This window comes from Pinus tabuliformis, chromosome X (assembly GCF_031772625.1).
Source record: "Pinus tabuliformis cultivar Carrire ecotype Pingquan chromosome X, CPIR1, whole genome shotgun sequence".
NCBI lineage: Eukaryota > Viridiplantae > Streptophyta > Pinopsida > Pinales > Pinaceae > Pinus > Pinus tabuliformis.
In genome coordinates this window covers 1,049,183,683-1,049,197,568 of record NC_142308.1, presented here as the reverse complement: position 1 = coordinate 1,049,197,568, position 13,886 = coordinate 1,049,183,683, and the positions used below count along the sequence as shown (strand labels likewise).

General features: G+C 37.4%; 1 protein-coding gene across 1 annotated transcript in view; it reads right to left on the bottom strand.

Moving 5' to 3' along the window:
* The window catches only part of LOC149143404 (photosynthetic NDH subunit of subcomplex B 3, chloroplastic-like), a 72,860-nt gene extending 62,592 nt beyond the window's left edge, over nucleotides 1–10,268 (bottom strand). Inside the window, exon 1 of the mRNA XM_089449592.1 lies at nucleotides 10,216–10,268. Within this exon, the coding sequence (XP_089305718.1) occupies nucleotides 10,216–10,260 (45 nt within the window). The 5' untranslated portion in view covers nucleotides 10,261–10,268. The remainder of the gene's footprint in view (nucleotides 1–10,215) is intronic.
* Between the last annotated feature and the right edge of the window lie 3,618 nt (nucleotides 10,269–13,886).

The window sequence follows — 13,886 nt, the reverse complement described above, 5'->3', positions numbered from 1 at the left end:
GCAGCGGAATGATGAGATACTCTGCCCCTACCAGCATATAAAATTTCCCCTTTGCAGGCCCAAACTCAGCCCAACAAATGATATGTATTCATTCTGCAACCAAGATATAACTCGACCTCCTTGAGAAAATTAAATAAACCAATTATGCCAAACTTGCAACAAGACTAGTACTAGTAAACCCAATAATGTAAAATACCCACATGCCTCCTGCAATGAAATCTCGTTAAATTTTCAGGCAGTAAATCAACAACAATGTCAATAAACCCCGAATGAAAGATCTGAAGTAATATTCCCTAAGGCTAACTAGGGTGGCACCCAAAGTCCACCGTGTTGAAGAATGTAACTAGGTTCGGTCTTCATAATTGTACTTGAAGTCAAAATGTAATATACTTGTCAAAAGAAAAGCATAAAGAATTTTATTATTATTGAAATTGACTTATTAAAGCATGGGTTTCAACTTGGGTAATTTGTCTTAGGTCAAGCCTCGATTGTAGGCTTTAGGTTATTGTCAAAGTCAATTTGTTTATTGGTCAAAGATTCCTCCATCAAAGTTTCCTTGATCATCATCAAGTCAGCCTCCTCAAAGTCTCCTTCAAGTCAGCCTCAAAGGAATAGTCATCAAATGAACTCATGTCGTCCTATCTCTTCATAATATCATGTCGGCTCATTTATGATGGACAACCCACTATATATACCAACATAAGTACTTCGCATCAAACATAGAAAGGAACTCGGATTTCAGAGATGTATTTCGGTAATCTCAGATAGAATTTCGGTGAGAGTTTTTCGATGATCACAGAGAAGACAAGTTTGGATTTCAGTGAGACAAGTTTGGAATTCTAAGAGATATGTTCGGACTTCTGAGAAAAAGGTTTATGTGTTATTACTGTGAGACAAGATGATTTCGTTGCAATGATAAGATCTAAATGCTATCATAGTGAAGATGGTTTCTGTGCTGCCACAATGACAAGGTCTAGATGATGCAGTGAAGAAGGTTTCAATGCTGCCACAATGACAAGGTCTAGGTGCAGTGAAGAAGGTTTCGACGATGCCACAGTAATAAGGACTCGGTGCTCACACAGTTTCAAGGATGACTTGATGATGTCTTGGGTCTAGATTGTAAGGGTCTTGGTCATCTCATCTTGAATCTACTAAAGGAAGAATTTTTGACTGGATTTTCCCCTAGAATGGGTTTTTTCCCTGGCAGCATGCCTACATCTTGTGTTCTCGTCTACTTGTTTCTTGGCATTAATCTTGATGATAAAAGAAGATAATTAAAATATCTAATACTAATAATGAAAACATCACAAGTTAATGTCATAATAAGAGAAATCGTTTAACTGCCACCTCTTTAGATTTCTCAACATGGTATCAGAGATATGGTCAAGGTCAAAAAGGCTAGTTCTGGGCTAATGAAACTGATGGCGCTGAGATTACAGTGAGCATTTTAAAGGCACCAAGAATGAAGGAGTATTGGATCATTTCAGAATGGGTTTGTAGAAGGAAGGCTACAAGTTCAAGGATATAACTCCGCTCTATAGGACAGTACCATAAGTCACAAGCAACAAGTAAAGTTTGGAAATGTTTCAGAATAATGAACTCGTAGAATCTCAAAGACTAATCACAGGTATTGATTTGGTCTAAATTTTCAGAAGGAAGTTCAATATTGTTGTGATAAAATTTTGGTATACTACAGTGAAAAGAAGTCGGATCATTCCAGAGAATGAGCTTGTAAAATTTCAGTGAATACACAGTACATCAAAGGAGTAACTTCGCTATAAATTGTGGAAAGATTCTTGGCATACAAGTAATAGTGAAAACAAGAAACAAAGTTTAGGTTTATTACAGTGAAGAAAACTCGAACCATGAACTGAGTCATCACATGACCGAAGGTTTGTGTATGAATAATCATTGCTTGGGCTATATCTACAACACCATAATGTATTCCATTACTAAAGGACTGGGTTACTATCTCTATAATGACGAAGACAGTGATGACACTACAGGTATATATAAATAACTTTGTCATAAGACTAAATTGTGTCATCACATCTGAAGTTTGTCCTATGCCTTAAGGATCTGAATTGATAAGTCCGAGCACAAGGTACGAGTTCAAGAGAAGTCAAGTAAGTATTGTCAAGATGCACATGCAAGTCTAATGAGTCATCAAATCAGCAGTATGTAACCCCAAGGTACGTAGGTACATAAGTTTTTAGATTTTCAAATGATCCTTGTTTATAGCTAGACTGGGATAAAGATAGTACTCCCTAGATATCATATGAAAACCTCTTATTAGAACCTTAATACTTGTTTTCTAGAATAATCTAAGATATCAAGTAAAAATTCCTACTGTCGAATGAACAGCTTATCATGGGATTCCATCCTCCATGATTATGATCCAACTTGAGAAATTAAATCATGATTCTTGGTATCACATGTTTTTCTTGAGAGTTGTATTACAGATCATGGCTAAATACAAGAACAATAATTCAAGGAATACTTACAAGGTTTGACCATCTTACGTCTTAATCTATACACCTTACAAATTCTCTTAAAAGGTATGTTCATCTTATTTTGAAATTTGCTTTACATTACTAATACCGTTATGTCTAGCTGTCTTGAATCATAATGATTCTTGTTTTGGGTGATTCATCACTTGATAAATCTACCCCCTCATATTCTTAATTGACTTTAAAGAACCCTAGATAGGTTGTCTGGAAAACCCTAACTTAGGGGTATGCTAATGTTAATGTCTGAAACCCTAAAACTGCTTAGGGTTATTGGAAAAAGTTATTTGAATTTTTTGTTGATAATGTCATGTTTGGGGTTTTGATATGATTATGAAAACCCTAACTTGTTAGGGTTGAAATAATGTTATCTGAAATCCCGAACCTTTGAAGTTCTAGTAAAGTAGGGTTTACTATGTTATGAATTGAAACCCTAGATCCTTGGAGTTTGGTTGGGTCTATAAGCAAGCTGCAAAACCCTTGTTATGTATTTAGAGTCCTAGGAATGAAACCCTAGGTGTGTGTCCATTTGATTAAAACCCTAGCCTGTTCTAGGTCGGTATATGTCTAGAATATTAATATTACCTGACATATGATGAGCTTATGATATGCTGATGAATTCTTAGATATGTGTTCACCTAAGTGTTAATGGTCATGAGTCCTAGAGTTTGGAAACAAGCCCTAGTCAAAGTTTGATGTTCTAAGATGATGATGTTTGGTAAATCTAGGGTTTTGCAGCTAAACCCTAGTAGTAGTTAAAATTCTCTAGTATGTGTGATATGACAATCTGGAATCTATGAATCTATATAGTGATTGCTGAGAAATTATAGATGGAAATCTAGGGTTTACATCAAACCTAGTGGATGATATTCATGATGTTGATTAAGCTGTGATTGGTTTTGATTGTCGAAGCTCATGTATAAAATCTAGGGTTTACATGAAAATCCTAGTAGGAAGTCTAACATATGAAATTTGAAAATTGTTAGATGCATTAATCTGATTTGTTTCTAGGGTTTGCTATATGAAATATTGTGTCATGTCATTAAAAGAATATTGAAACCCTAGATATAATGAGCTTGATATCTTGATGAGTTGTGGATGTGATTTAGGGTTTGTAACAAAACCTGGGCAAGAAGTTGAAGTATTGAAGTATAGTCTCTTGCTGATTATGTTTGTAAATGCTTCCGTTATTATAATATTTTGATATGGCTAACTTCATGCTTCTATAGATTTGGTTGTACTTGCTATCTAAGTTGTGTAGGTACACAATCTTCAAGATGGTGAAGATGTTTGTTGATGTGATAAGCATGATGTGAATAGTGATGGTAATGATAACTCTGATGAGATAGTTGGAAGCCACGAAAGATTCTTCGATGACGAAAAGAAGAAGTTGATCTCCCTGAGTTAAGAGGGAGCTTGGATAGAAGAAATCTCCCTGAGTTAAGAGGGAGCCTGGATAAAGGAAATCTCCCTAGTTGAGAGGGAGAGCATAGTTTTGATTGGAGAATGAATTTTGAAGAATATGTTGTTGCATGTGAAGTAGGAAAGGAAAGTGTATGATTAAGGAATCTTTTGTCAAAGATTCGGTTGATAGTCTTGTTGTGTTGAGAAGCAACATCTATTGTCTGAAAGACCTTGAAGGTTTGTGTTTGTTTATGAATATGTGAAAGTAAATTATTGATTGGGGTTGTGTTTGTACAGGTAAATCTCTCGAAGTTTTTGATAGCATGTTGGTTATCAATCAGTTTGATCGAGAGAGATTTGTTGTCCTTGATCTGTCGGATCAAAGGGCGTTTGAGGCTGTGAGCAAAGCATTGCCTGGGAGGACACTTTGTGTTAATTTTGGTATGTTCTATGCTTAAGAGCAATTTATGTCAATTTCTTAACTAGCCCAATATCAATATCCAGTTTAGCAATCACATCAGCATGATAGTAAAATGCAGATAGAACATAAACATAAATGGTAGAAGACAAACCAAGACAAGAGAACACAAGATGTGGCACCAGCCAGGGACAAACCCCAATGTGGGGAAACCCTTGATCAATTCTTCTTATATTCTTCAATAGTTTAACAAAGAGAGATATTACAAAATTTACAAATCTAATCATTTATGAAAGCAGTAGTAAAGCCTTGACCAGAAAAGTCAAGGCTAGTCAAACATGGCAGAATCCTTCCTCTAAGAGTGAACTTCGGCCTCTAACAATTAGCTCAATCAGCCCAAACACTGCTCATAATTCTGATTTCATTATGTTGATGATTATTGTTCTAGTTAGGGCACTTGCAGCAGCCCTAAACTCCCTTGACAATTTCCAAACAATCCCTAAGAGATTTGTAGCATACCCTTGAGGAGTTCATCAATCCAACAGCCCTCCACAAAATACTGCTGCAATATTGTTGTTTGTTGTACTCCTGGTTAGGGCATGTCCTGCAGCCCTAGTTCCATCGCACAGTCAGCAAACAAGCCCTTGTAGGGTTATGGTTCACCTTGGAGACCCTCCTCTCATACCACGCTACCTCATAAAGGTGTTTTCCAACCATGACAACCCTTGACACAACCTCCGGCTGTGTGCTATGGCTTGTGGCCTAGCACAACTTGTCACCCAAACAATCCCAAACAGCAGCGTTGTCTTCCTCATGAACTCGGCCTGGCTGATTTCACTTGCCAACACCCAACTGCATGCATATCCAACCTATGTTGACCTATCTTCAACGAATTTCTACTCCTTGTGGCTGCGGCTTTCCTGCCTTGCAAATAGTCCTTAATTCATGCCCTAGAACTACCTTATTCACCACGCTGCCACCTACAGCACACAGAGATTTCCACGTTGTCCTTCTAGGCTCCTTTCACGCTGTCTTAGGGCTCCTTCTTGCTGCGGCTAGGGCTTCTCATTTGCTGCGGCTAGGGCCTCTTCTTACTGCGGCTAGGGCTTCTCCTTTGTTGCGGCTAGGGCATCTTCTTGCTGCGGCTAGGGCTTGAGACCCTTCTCTCCACCAAGTCCTCCTTTTAAGAAGACTTAACCAAACAAGTGGAGAGAGAGATCATCAAATGATGTGCACCTAAAATGACTTGAGGTCTCCTCTATTTATATGCAACGTTGAGGATGAGCTGGGAGTTAAGTGCTTGTTTTGCTTGTTGGCCGACCTTGACAATTTGTCAATAATACAAATAAATTCGTAGCTTTATTTTTACATGTCGAAATCGGATGATCTTTAGATCAATCCTACACCTCTCGAAGAGAGGAACCCAAGAAAAATATCAGTTGTCATAAATAAGGTGACCCACATGGAGTTTAGCCCTAGTTGCCAAATTTAACACTTTGTGTTGATGTCTAGATCCCGAAATTGAAAGGGTCGAGTTGTTCATTGAGCTCTGACACGCACCTGGATCTCTAGGTCGATGGTTAGAAAGTAAGCCTCATGGTACCTAGAGAGGCTAAAAGCTTGAGTCCATCTTAGTCCCACTCGGATAGATTGCCCTGGTCAGGAATCTAGTCTATATCATTGTGGTGCCTAAAGTATTGAGAGACCAATGGATAGATTTCCCTTGTCAGGAATCTAGTCCATGGCATTGCGGTGCCGAAACTTCTTCATAGATGATGTGTTTTGAGATCTTCCATGTACCTCTTTGGTTATATGTATATATGAATACTTCCCTAGTTAAGTGGGAGTGTTGAAGAATGTAAATAGGTTCAATCTTCATAATTGTACTTGAAGTCAAAATGTAAGATACTTGTCAAAAGAAAAGCAAAAAGAATTTTATTATTATTGAAATTGACTTATTAAAGCATGGGTTTCATGCTTGGGTCATTTGTCTTAGGTCAAGCCTCCATTGTAGGCTTTAGGTTATTGTCAAAATCAATTTGTTTATTGGTCAAAGACTCCTCCATCAAAGTCTCCTTGATCATCATCAAGTCAACCTCCTCAAAGTCTCCTTCAAGTTGGCCTCAAAGGAATAGTCATCAAATGAACTCATGTCGGCCTATGTGAAAGACAAATCTCTTCATAATATCATGTCGGCTCATTTATGATGGACAAACCGCTATATATACGAACATAAGTACTTCACATAAAACACTGAAAGGAACTCGGATTTCAGAGATGTATTTCGGTAATCTCAGATAGAATTTCAGTGAGAGTTTTTCAATGATCACAAAGAAGACGAGTTCAGATTTCAGTGAGACAAGTTTGGATTTCAAAGAGACATGTTCAAATTTCAAAGAAAAAGGTTTTGTGCTATTACTGTGAGACAAGATGATTTTGGTGCAGTGACAAGATCTAAATGCTATCACAGAGAAGATGGTTTCGGTGTTGCCACAGTGACAAGGTCTAGATGATGCAGTGAAGAAGGTTTTAGTGTTGCAACATTGACAAGGTCTAGGTGCAGTGAAGAAGGTTTCAATGTTGCCACAGTAATAAGGACTTGATGCTCACACAGTTTCAAGAATGACTTGATGGAGGATGTCTTGAGTCTAGATTGTAAGGGTTGGTCGTCTCATCTTGAATCTACTAAAGGAAGAATTTTTCACTGGGTTTTCCCCTAGAGTGGGGTTTTGCCCTGGAAGCATGCCTACATCTTGTGTTCTCCTCTATTTGTTTCTTGGCATTAATCTTGATGATAAGAAAAAATTAAAAGATCTAATACTGTTAATTTTAGATAACAATGGTATGTTCTATGCTTAGAGCAATTTTACTTCAACTTCTTTATTAGCCCAATACCAATATCCAGTTTAGCAATCACATCAACTTGATAGTAAAATGCAGATAGAACATAAACAATAACAATAGAAGACAAGCCAAGACAAGAGGACACAAGATATGGCACCAGCTAGGGACAAACAGAGAGAGAGTACAATATATAATATTCACTTTCGCAATCACAGTGAAATCTGATCAGTCAAATAGCAGAAAGAAAAAGCCCTAACCAGAAAGTCAACGTTGGTCAACAAGGCAGAATTTGACCTCTAAAATAGCTTGGTCAAACTCGGTCAACTTGGCTTCCAACAGCAAGTCAAATCAGCCCAAAGTAGCCTAAAAAAGTCCAGTCAACAAAAGTCAATGCAACTGCAAGCCCTAACGCAGTGAATGCTAGTCAAACTGCCTCAGATTTTGTGACCAAAACTGTGGCCTTCCCAAACAAAAATCCTCCACCCAAAACCGCACTCAAAATAGGGCAACGCTGGTCAACGTAAGTCAAATCAGCCTCCTGCAAAATCGGTCCGGCTAGAACAATAAACCCTTCTCTTCTTTGCACGTGTGGAGAGTTGGCTCTGAAATTCGCACCCAATCAATGAAGGAGAGAGAAGAATGTGATTGACTGAAGTGTCCAAATGAGGAGAAGGCACCTCGTATTTATATGCAAACATTAAGGATGAATAGATGTGATTGTGGGGCTTCTGAGCCTACATTAGTTTGTTGGCCAACCTTGACAATATATCCATAATCAAAATAAATTCATAATTCCATTTTTACATGTCAAAACGGGATGATCTTTAGATCAATCTTACACCTCCCGGAGAGAGGAATCCAATAAAAATATGAGCTGCCTCATATGAGTTGTCCAAGGTGAAGTTTGGCCCTAGTTGCCAAAATTAACAAACACTAATAATGAAAACATCACAAGTTAATGTCATAATAAGAGAAATCGTTTAACTACCACCTCTTTATATTTCTCAACACACCGAAGATAGCTTTGAGTTTCACTTGAAACTCTAGAAGCTCTCTAGAGCTTCTTCACAATGTCAAATAAAAATGATAGAATTGAATGATTTGCAATTAAGTTCCCCTTCCATTTATAATCTTTTAGGGAGCCTCCCTCTAGCTTCTAGATCCTCCTTATTCCTATTATTTTATTGGTGGGGCCCAATTTCCACTAGGAGACTTTTTGCTGCCATTTTGAATAAAATAATAATTTTCCTCATTTTTAAATAAAATATTATTTCGCCACCATTCTCCGATAAAATAATATTTTTTCTCCATTCTCCAATAAAATATTATTTGCCACCAATTCCCATATTTTTCCTTCCTCCAATAAAATATTGTTTTGCCGCCAACCCATTAAAATAATAATTTCTCCCTTCTCTCACAAAATGATATTTCCCCTTTTTAATAATTCCAAAATTTTGCAAAACTCCTAAATGATTTTTGCATGCACAAAATTTGGGAACATCACACATTTCTATCTTCATTAATGCATAAATATGTGTGCTTTCATATATTTTTCAACTAAATTGGCATTCTGAATATGTCTGCGTGTGTGTAATAGACGCTCCTAGGATGCTCCACTCCCAAGGATTTTTGGAAAATGACACTCCCACGCTGCACTCTATCAACCTTGGTCTGTTCCATCATGCACCTATTCCCTTTATGAAGTAATGTATGCAGCATTTTCAAAAAAGTATAATTTATAGTTTATAAAAAAAAAAAACTATTTCCTCTAAGCTTTTACGCATTTACATATGATATATAATAAAAACATTACCAAACACCCTCATTAACAACTCATTTGGAAAGCCATTAACTTCGCTTACAAATTCAATTCAAGAGGGCATGCCAATGTTTACCCTAAAAAAGAATACAAATTTATCTTCAAAAGCCATATATGACATAGTAAGAAGCTCCTAAAAATAATCTACAAGTATGTTCGTAGGTGTGATCAATGGCACATACAAGTTTGCAAAATCCCAAGCAGAAATGTGCACAAAAAGATGGCTTTTAAGGGCTCCTAATCACCGTTCAAATCAAAAAATGATAGACAAAGACACTGCAGCACTGACAAAATTGGAGTATGGACTTAGAAGTTTAGAACTGGGAAGATTTCAAGCAAAAGAATTCTGAATCAAGCTATGACAATTATAAAATAGCTTCAATGATGAAACTATTCTTGGTTGATTGGGACCACTCACCACTTGCAAGTATTCCCTCTGTGACCTGCATTGTTTTATCATGCTGAACTAACCTGTTTTACCTTGCTTGTGAGGACAGGTGAATGGGAAAATGTGCGACAAGTTTCCAACATGTTTGGAGGATAGATCCAATTTTAGGGTACACTGGTACAATGAGGAAAGCAGCACAGCATGAAATGGAAAGTGAATATGTACATGAAGTATGAAAAGAAATTATACAAACAGAAATAGAACACGCATTAATTGAATTTATCTATATAATTTTCAAAGTTACACCTAGTCATCATAAAAATGTCTATTTCAGTTTTTCAACTGTAACTTAGTTTTAATTCTATTTGTGACAGCATTGTGTGGCATAATACAGACGCCTATTTGCCCTTCAAATGCAAGAGACCTTTCCTAAGCATCCTTAAGACACTTGAAATGAGCCACCCATGCTGGGCATGTCTTTAAGGCAAATTACATTCCTACGTTGCCATCTGGGTGAGGATGTAAGGGACACATCCCCAAGGTGTGGGAACAAAACCCTAGGTTGCATGCCAAACAACAAACACATTCCAATACCAGTGTAACTAGCCAATAAATGACTCCAAAAAAAAATCATCCCTTTCAAAAATCAAAAATTATGATCGAATAGCTAACTTAGAAAGTTAGAGATTGGAGATATAGTGATTCATCCAAAATATATCTTTCCAACTTGACATACCTCATCAGTTGCTTCAGTAGAACTTGCACCAGTTTTCCACATATTTTAATATGTATTGGATATCTATTTAGAGTGAAACAGTAATGTTCAAGAGTTTACCTCAACAAGACATGTGCCACAACTTCCACCACCTCCACAATTCATCACCTTTCCCTGTCAACAAATATTTTATGACGGTCCTTGTTATGCAGTTGGTTTCTCATATGACAACAATTTTCTAAAAGTTTCTTAGGTCTCCTTCCCATGAAAAACAGACAAAAAAAAAGAGCAGAAGGATGGACATATATCATCAGGTAAATATGAAATATCAAATACAAATTTAAAATTGTTTGTTGCATAAGAGTGACAAATTTAGGATTTAATAATTTCTCCAAAGTATATCTTCTTGTTGCTAATAGAAAACTTTAGATAATCACAGTACAAACAATTTTAGTCCGTGCTAAAAATCAACTATCAACAAGCAATGGAAATTATCAAACTAATCTTTGTATTAGTAAACTTATACACACCTGAGTGAGTGCCAAAGGGAGACAGAGAGAGAGTAGAATCTCGATTATATGATAGTTCAAACTAACAGCATAGTTTAAAGTTTGAACATAAAAGAACCATCACAACTAGGCCCACCTTTTTGTCTCACAACCCTTTTTTTATCTATTTTGTCACTTGGACTAGGAGGGTGCACTTATTGCATAAAAAGTGGTGCATAAAATATGCACGTTAGATTTGGCACCTGTGGGTGCATACTTGTGGGCATGTGCTTACCTACTTGGCACATGTAGAATGCTCCACTTGTGGACCCATTCTCTATTTGTAGACCGAGTCTACAGTTAGGGTTTCACCATACTCAGAGGAGCACATCATAATATTATCAGCTTGCTTGATGAGAGATAGAGTAGAGTAGATGAGAACAATTGCTGGAGATTAGAGGTTTTTTAACTATTTGCTTGTTTTGCTTCATCAGCTTGAGCGACGTTGATTTTGAATTGTAAACTTCCAAGAAGTTGATTTGTAGTTTGGGTTTTGTAGTTGCAGCCAGGGAGAAGCTGATTTGTTGTAATGTGATCATCTCTAATATGTAATAGAAAGAGATAGGTTGGCTGTACCAAATTTGCATGCACATCTGATTTTATAGATCTGATTTCTAGGCATTTTAGTTGCTCATTTATTATGCTGATGTAATGAACCACCAGGCATGCTAAGCTGATTCAGTATGCTTTAATTTATATTTTTAGATCTGATTTATGTTGGGATGTTGCTGAGCAAATGTGAGTTTCAAATCTGATTTCTTTGTTAGATCTAGCCCTAGCAGTTGCAGTTGCTGAAATGATCTAGCTTGTGAAATATTTTGCTGATACTTTTGCAGTTTGCCTCCAACAGTGTTGTTGTTGCAGATATGGAGTTTTGACAGGAGTTTCCAGAGATTTTAGGGAGGTTATGGAAAGATTTCAAGGATGTTCTGGGTAGATTCCAGATATTTTATGGGCATATATCTTTAGTTTTCACAATCATAGACATTGGTGATTGGATAATGATCATTTTTCCCATCCATTATTTTTGTATTGCATCAAATGTAAATCTGTTATACAAGCTGCACCTTAAAATATAGGTTTTCTATGACAGGTTTCAATTTAGGTTTTTGGTGATTCAAGTATTATATTTTCAACAACAAATTACAAGCAAAGCCTCCATGTCAGAAAACAAAAAAATACAGCATTTGAAAGGAATGATCCTTGCAGTTATTGTGAAAATTTCTCAATAGAACTTCTACTGCAGTGATTAATATTATTTCTTCTACTTATTACCTCAGGAATAAGTTATCTACAGTAATCTTAAAGCAAATATCGAAATATATTCTATTGCAGCCTTCACAATTAAAACATTTCAGAAAGTAAACGTAAGGAAATACACTAGCACAAATACAAGCACAATCACACAGTTATTTTTGGACAATTGTCCCCGGAAAAACCCTAATGCGGGAAAACCGGTGCAGCAAATGAGAGTTTCTTTATTATTCTTCAGCAAAAATCTCATGTACAATTTACAATTAGAAGAAGAGAAAAGTTACAGACGTTTCCTGACAAGTTTCTGATCCAGGAGAAGTTCTCTTCTTCCCTCTGTGTCTCACTGTGTCCCAGCGTCAAACTTTCCCATGCTATCCCAGCGTCAGACTGGCTTACGCAGTTCCAGCGTCAAGCTGCCCCTGCACTATCTCTGCCTGCATCACACCTTCTGCGTTGTCCTCCCTCTGCTTTGCGTCTTCTTCCCTTGCACTCCTGACTGATGTTGATCACCCTCTCTCTCTCTTCCACCTGCAACTCTCCCTCTGATTCAATTTTCTCTTGCCGAACTTCGACCAATGAGAAAATCGATCTTACTCGGGCAACTGAGTATTTGCCTTTAGTGTGTTTTCCAAGTGACCCTCAAGTCCCTTCTTATATCTTTCTATTGGACAACCGACAACCTAGATTAACTCCTAATCAAAGGCTCAGATCATTTTGACTTGATCTTCGCCTTTATTTAGAAGATTCACCCACAATTAGATTAATACCAATTAATATTTTAATTTTCGTAAGTTTAGACTTAGGAACCCCATTAAAAATATTAATTACTTTAATATAATCGTCTCTGGGTGGAATTTCCCAAAATGATTTCTGGGTTCTTTGGAGTGCATGTGCCCAAGCCTCCCTGCAAAATTTGAGGCCTAGAACTGATGCTACCCTAAATCAACACTGCGATGTGCTACCCTAAATCAACACCTGCTGTGGTGCGAGGAATGTGTGCTCTTGCCAGCTTAGTATATGCACTCTTGGTGTTATAGTGGCAGCAATGCATTAAACTTGCTTCACCATGTGTTACTGTTGTTGCATACTGCTCTGACTCTGAAGCATCATCCTCTGCGTTGATGTTGTCTGACATGTTGTCCACCAACTACTGCGTTGTTGTTATAACTGTGCTGCTGCCTTTGACACTGCCACTGCCAATGCTACATTTGTACTACAGCTCCCTCTGAATGTCTGCATATGTGTTGCTGCTGGCACTGCCACTGCCAATTGTCCTTGCACTGCAAATTGTTACTACTACTGAAACAGCTTTTCAACCACACCCATTTGCTCTTTGAACTAAGTGAACTTAGCTCTTCCGAGAGCCTTTGTGAGTATATCGGCCACCTGCTCTCCTGTGGGGACATACTATAGCTATACTACCCCACGTTGAACAAAATCTCTGATAAAGTGACAACAGATATCTATATGTTTCGACCAATCAGGAAATACTAGATTCTCGGAGAGTTTAATACAACTATGATTATCACAGTAAACCTTGGTCGCTTCCATTCTTTTTCTGAATAAGCTCACAAGCAATTTTTTTGAGCCATATGGCTTCGCATGTAGTTGTGATAGTTGCCATATATTTTGCTTCTACTGAACTTAGTGCTACTGATTTCTGCTTCCTGTTGCATCAAGATATCATCCCTAATCCAACACTGAAGCAGTACCCTAAGGTACTTTTTTGGTCTACTAAATTACCGGCCCAATCTGCATCAGTGAAACCATTCAAACTTATGTCCTCCCTTTGGAGTACTTCAACCCATATCCAATTGTTCCACGTAAATACCTAAGAATGTGTCTTGCTATTGCCCAATGCACCCTTTTGGGTTCCACCATGAACTGACTAAGAGTGTTGACAGCAAAACAAATGTCTAGCCTAGTGTTGACCAGATACATAAGCGACCCATTGAGTTGCCTGTATAAGGTGGGATCTACTTCTTGTCT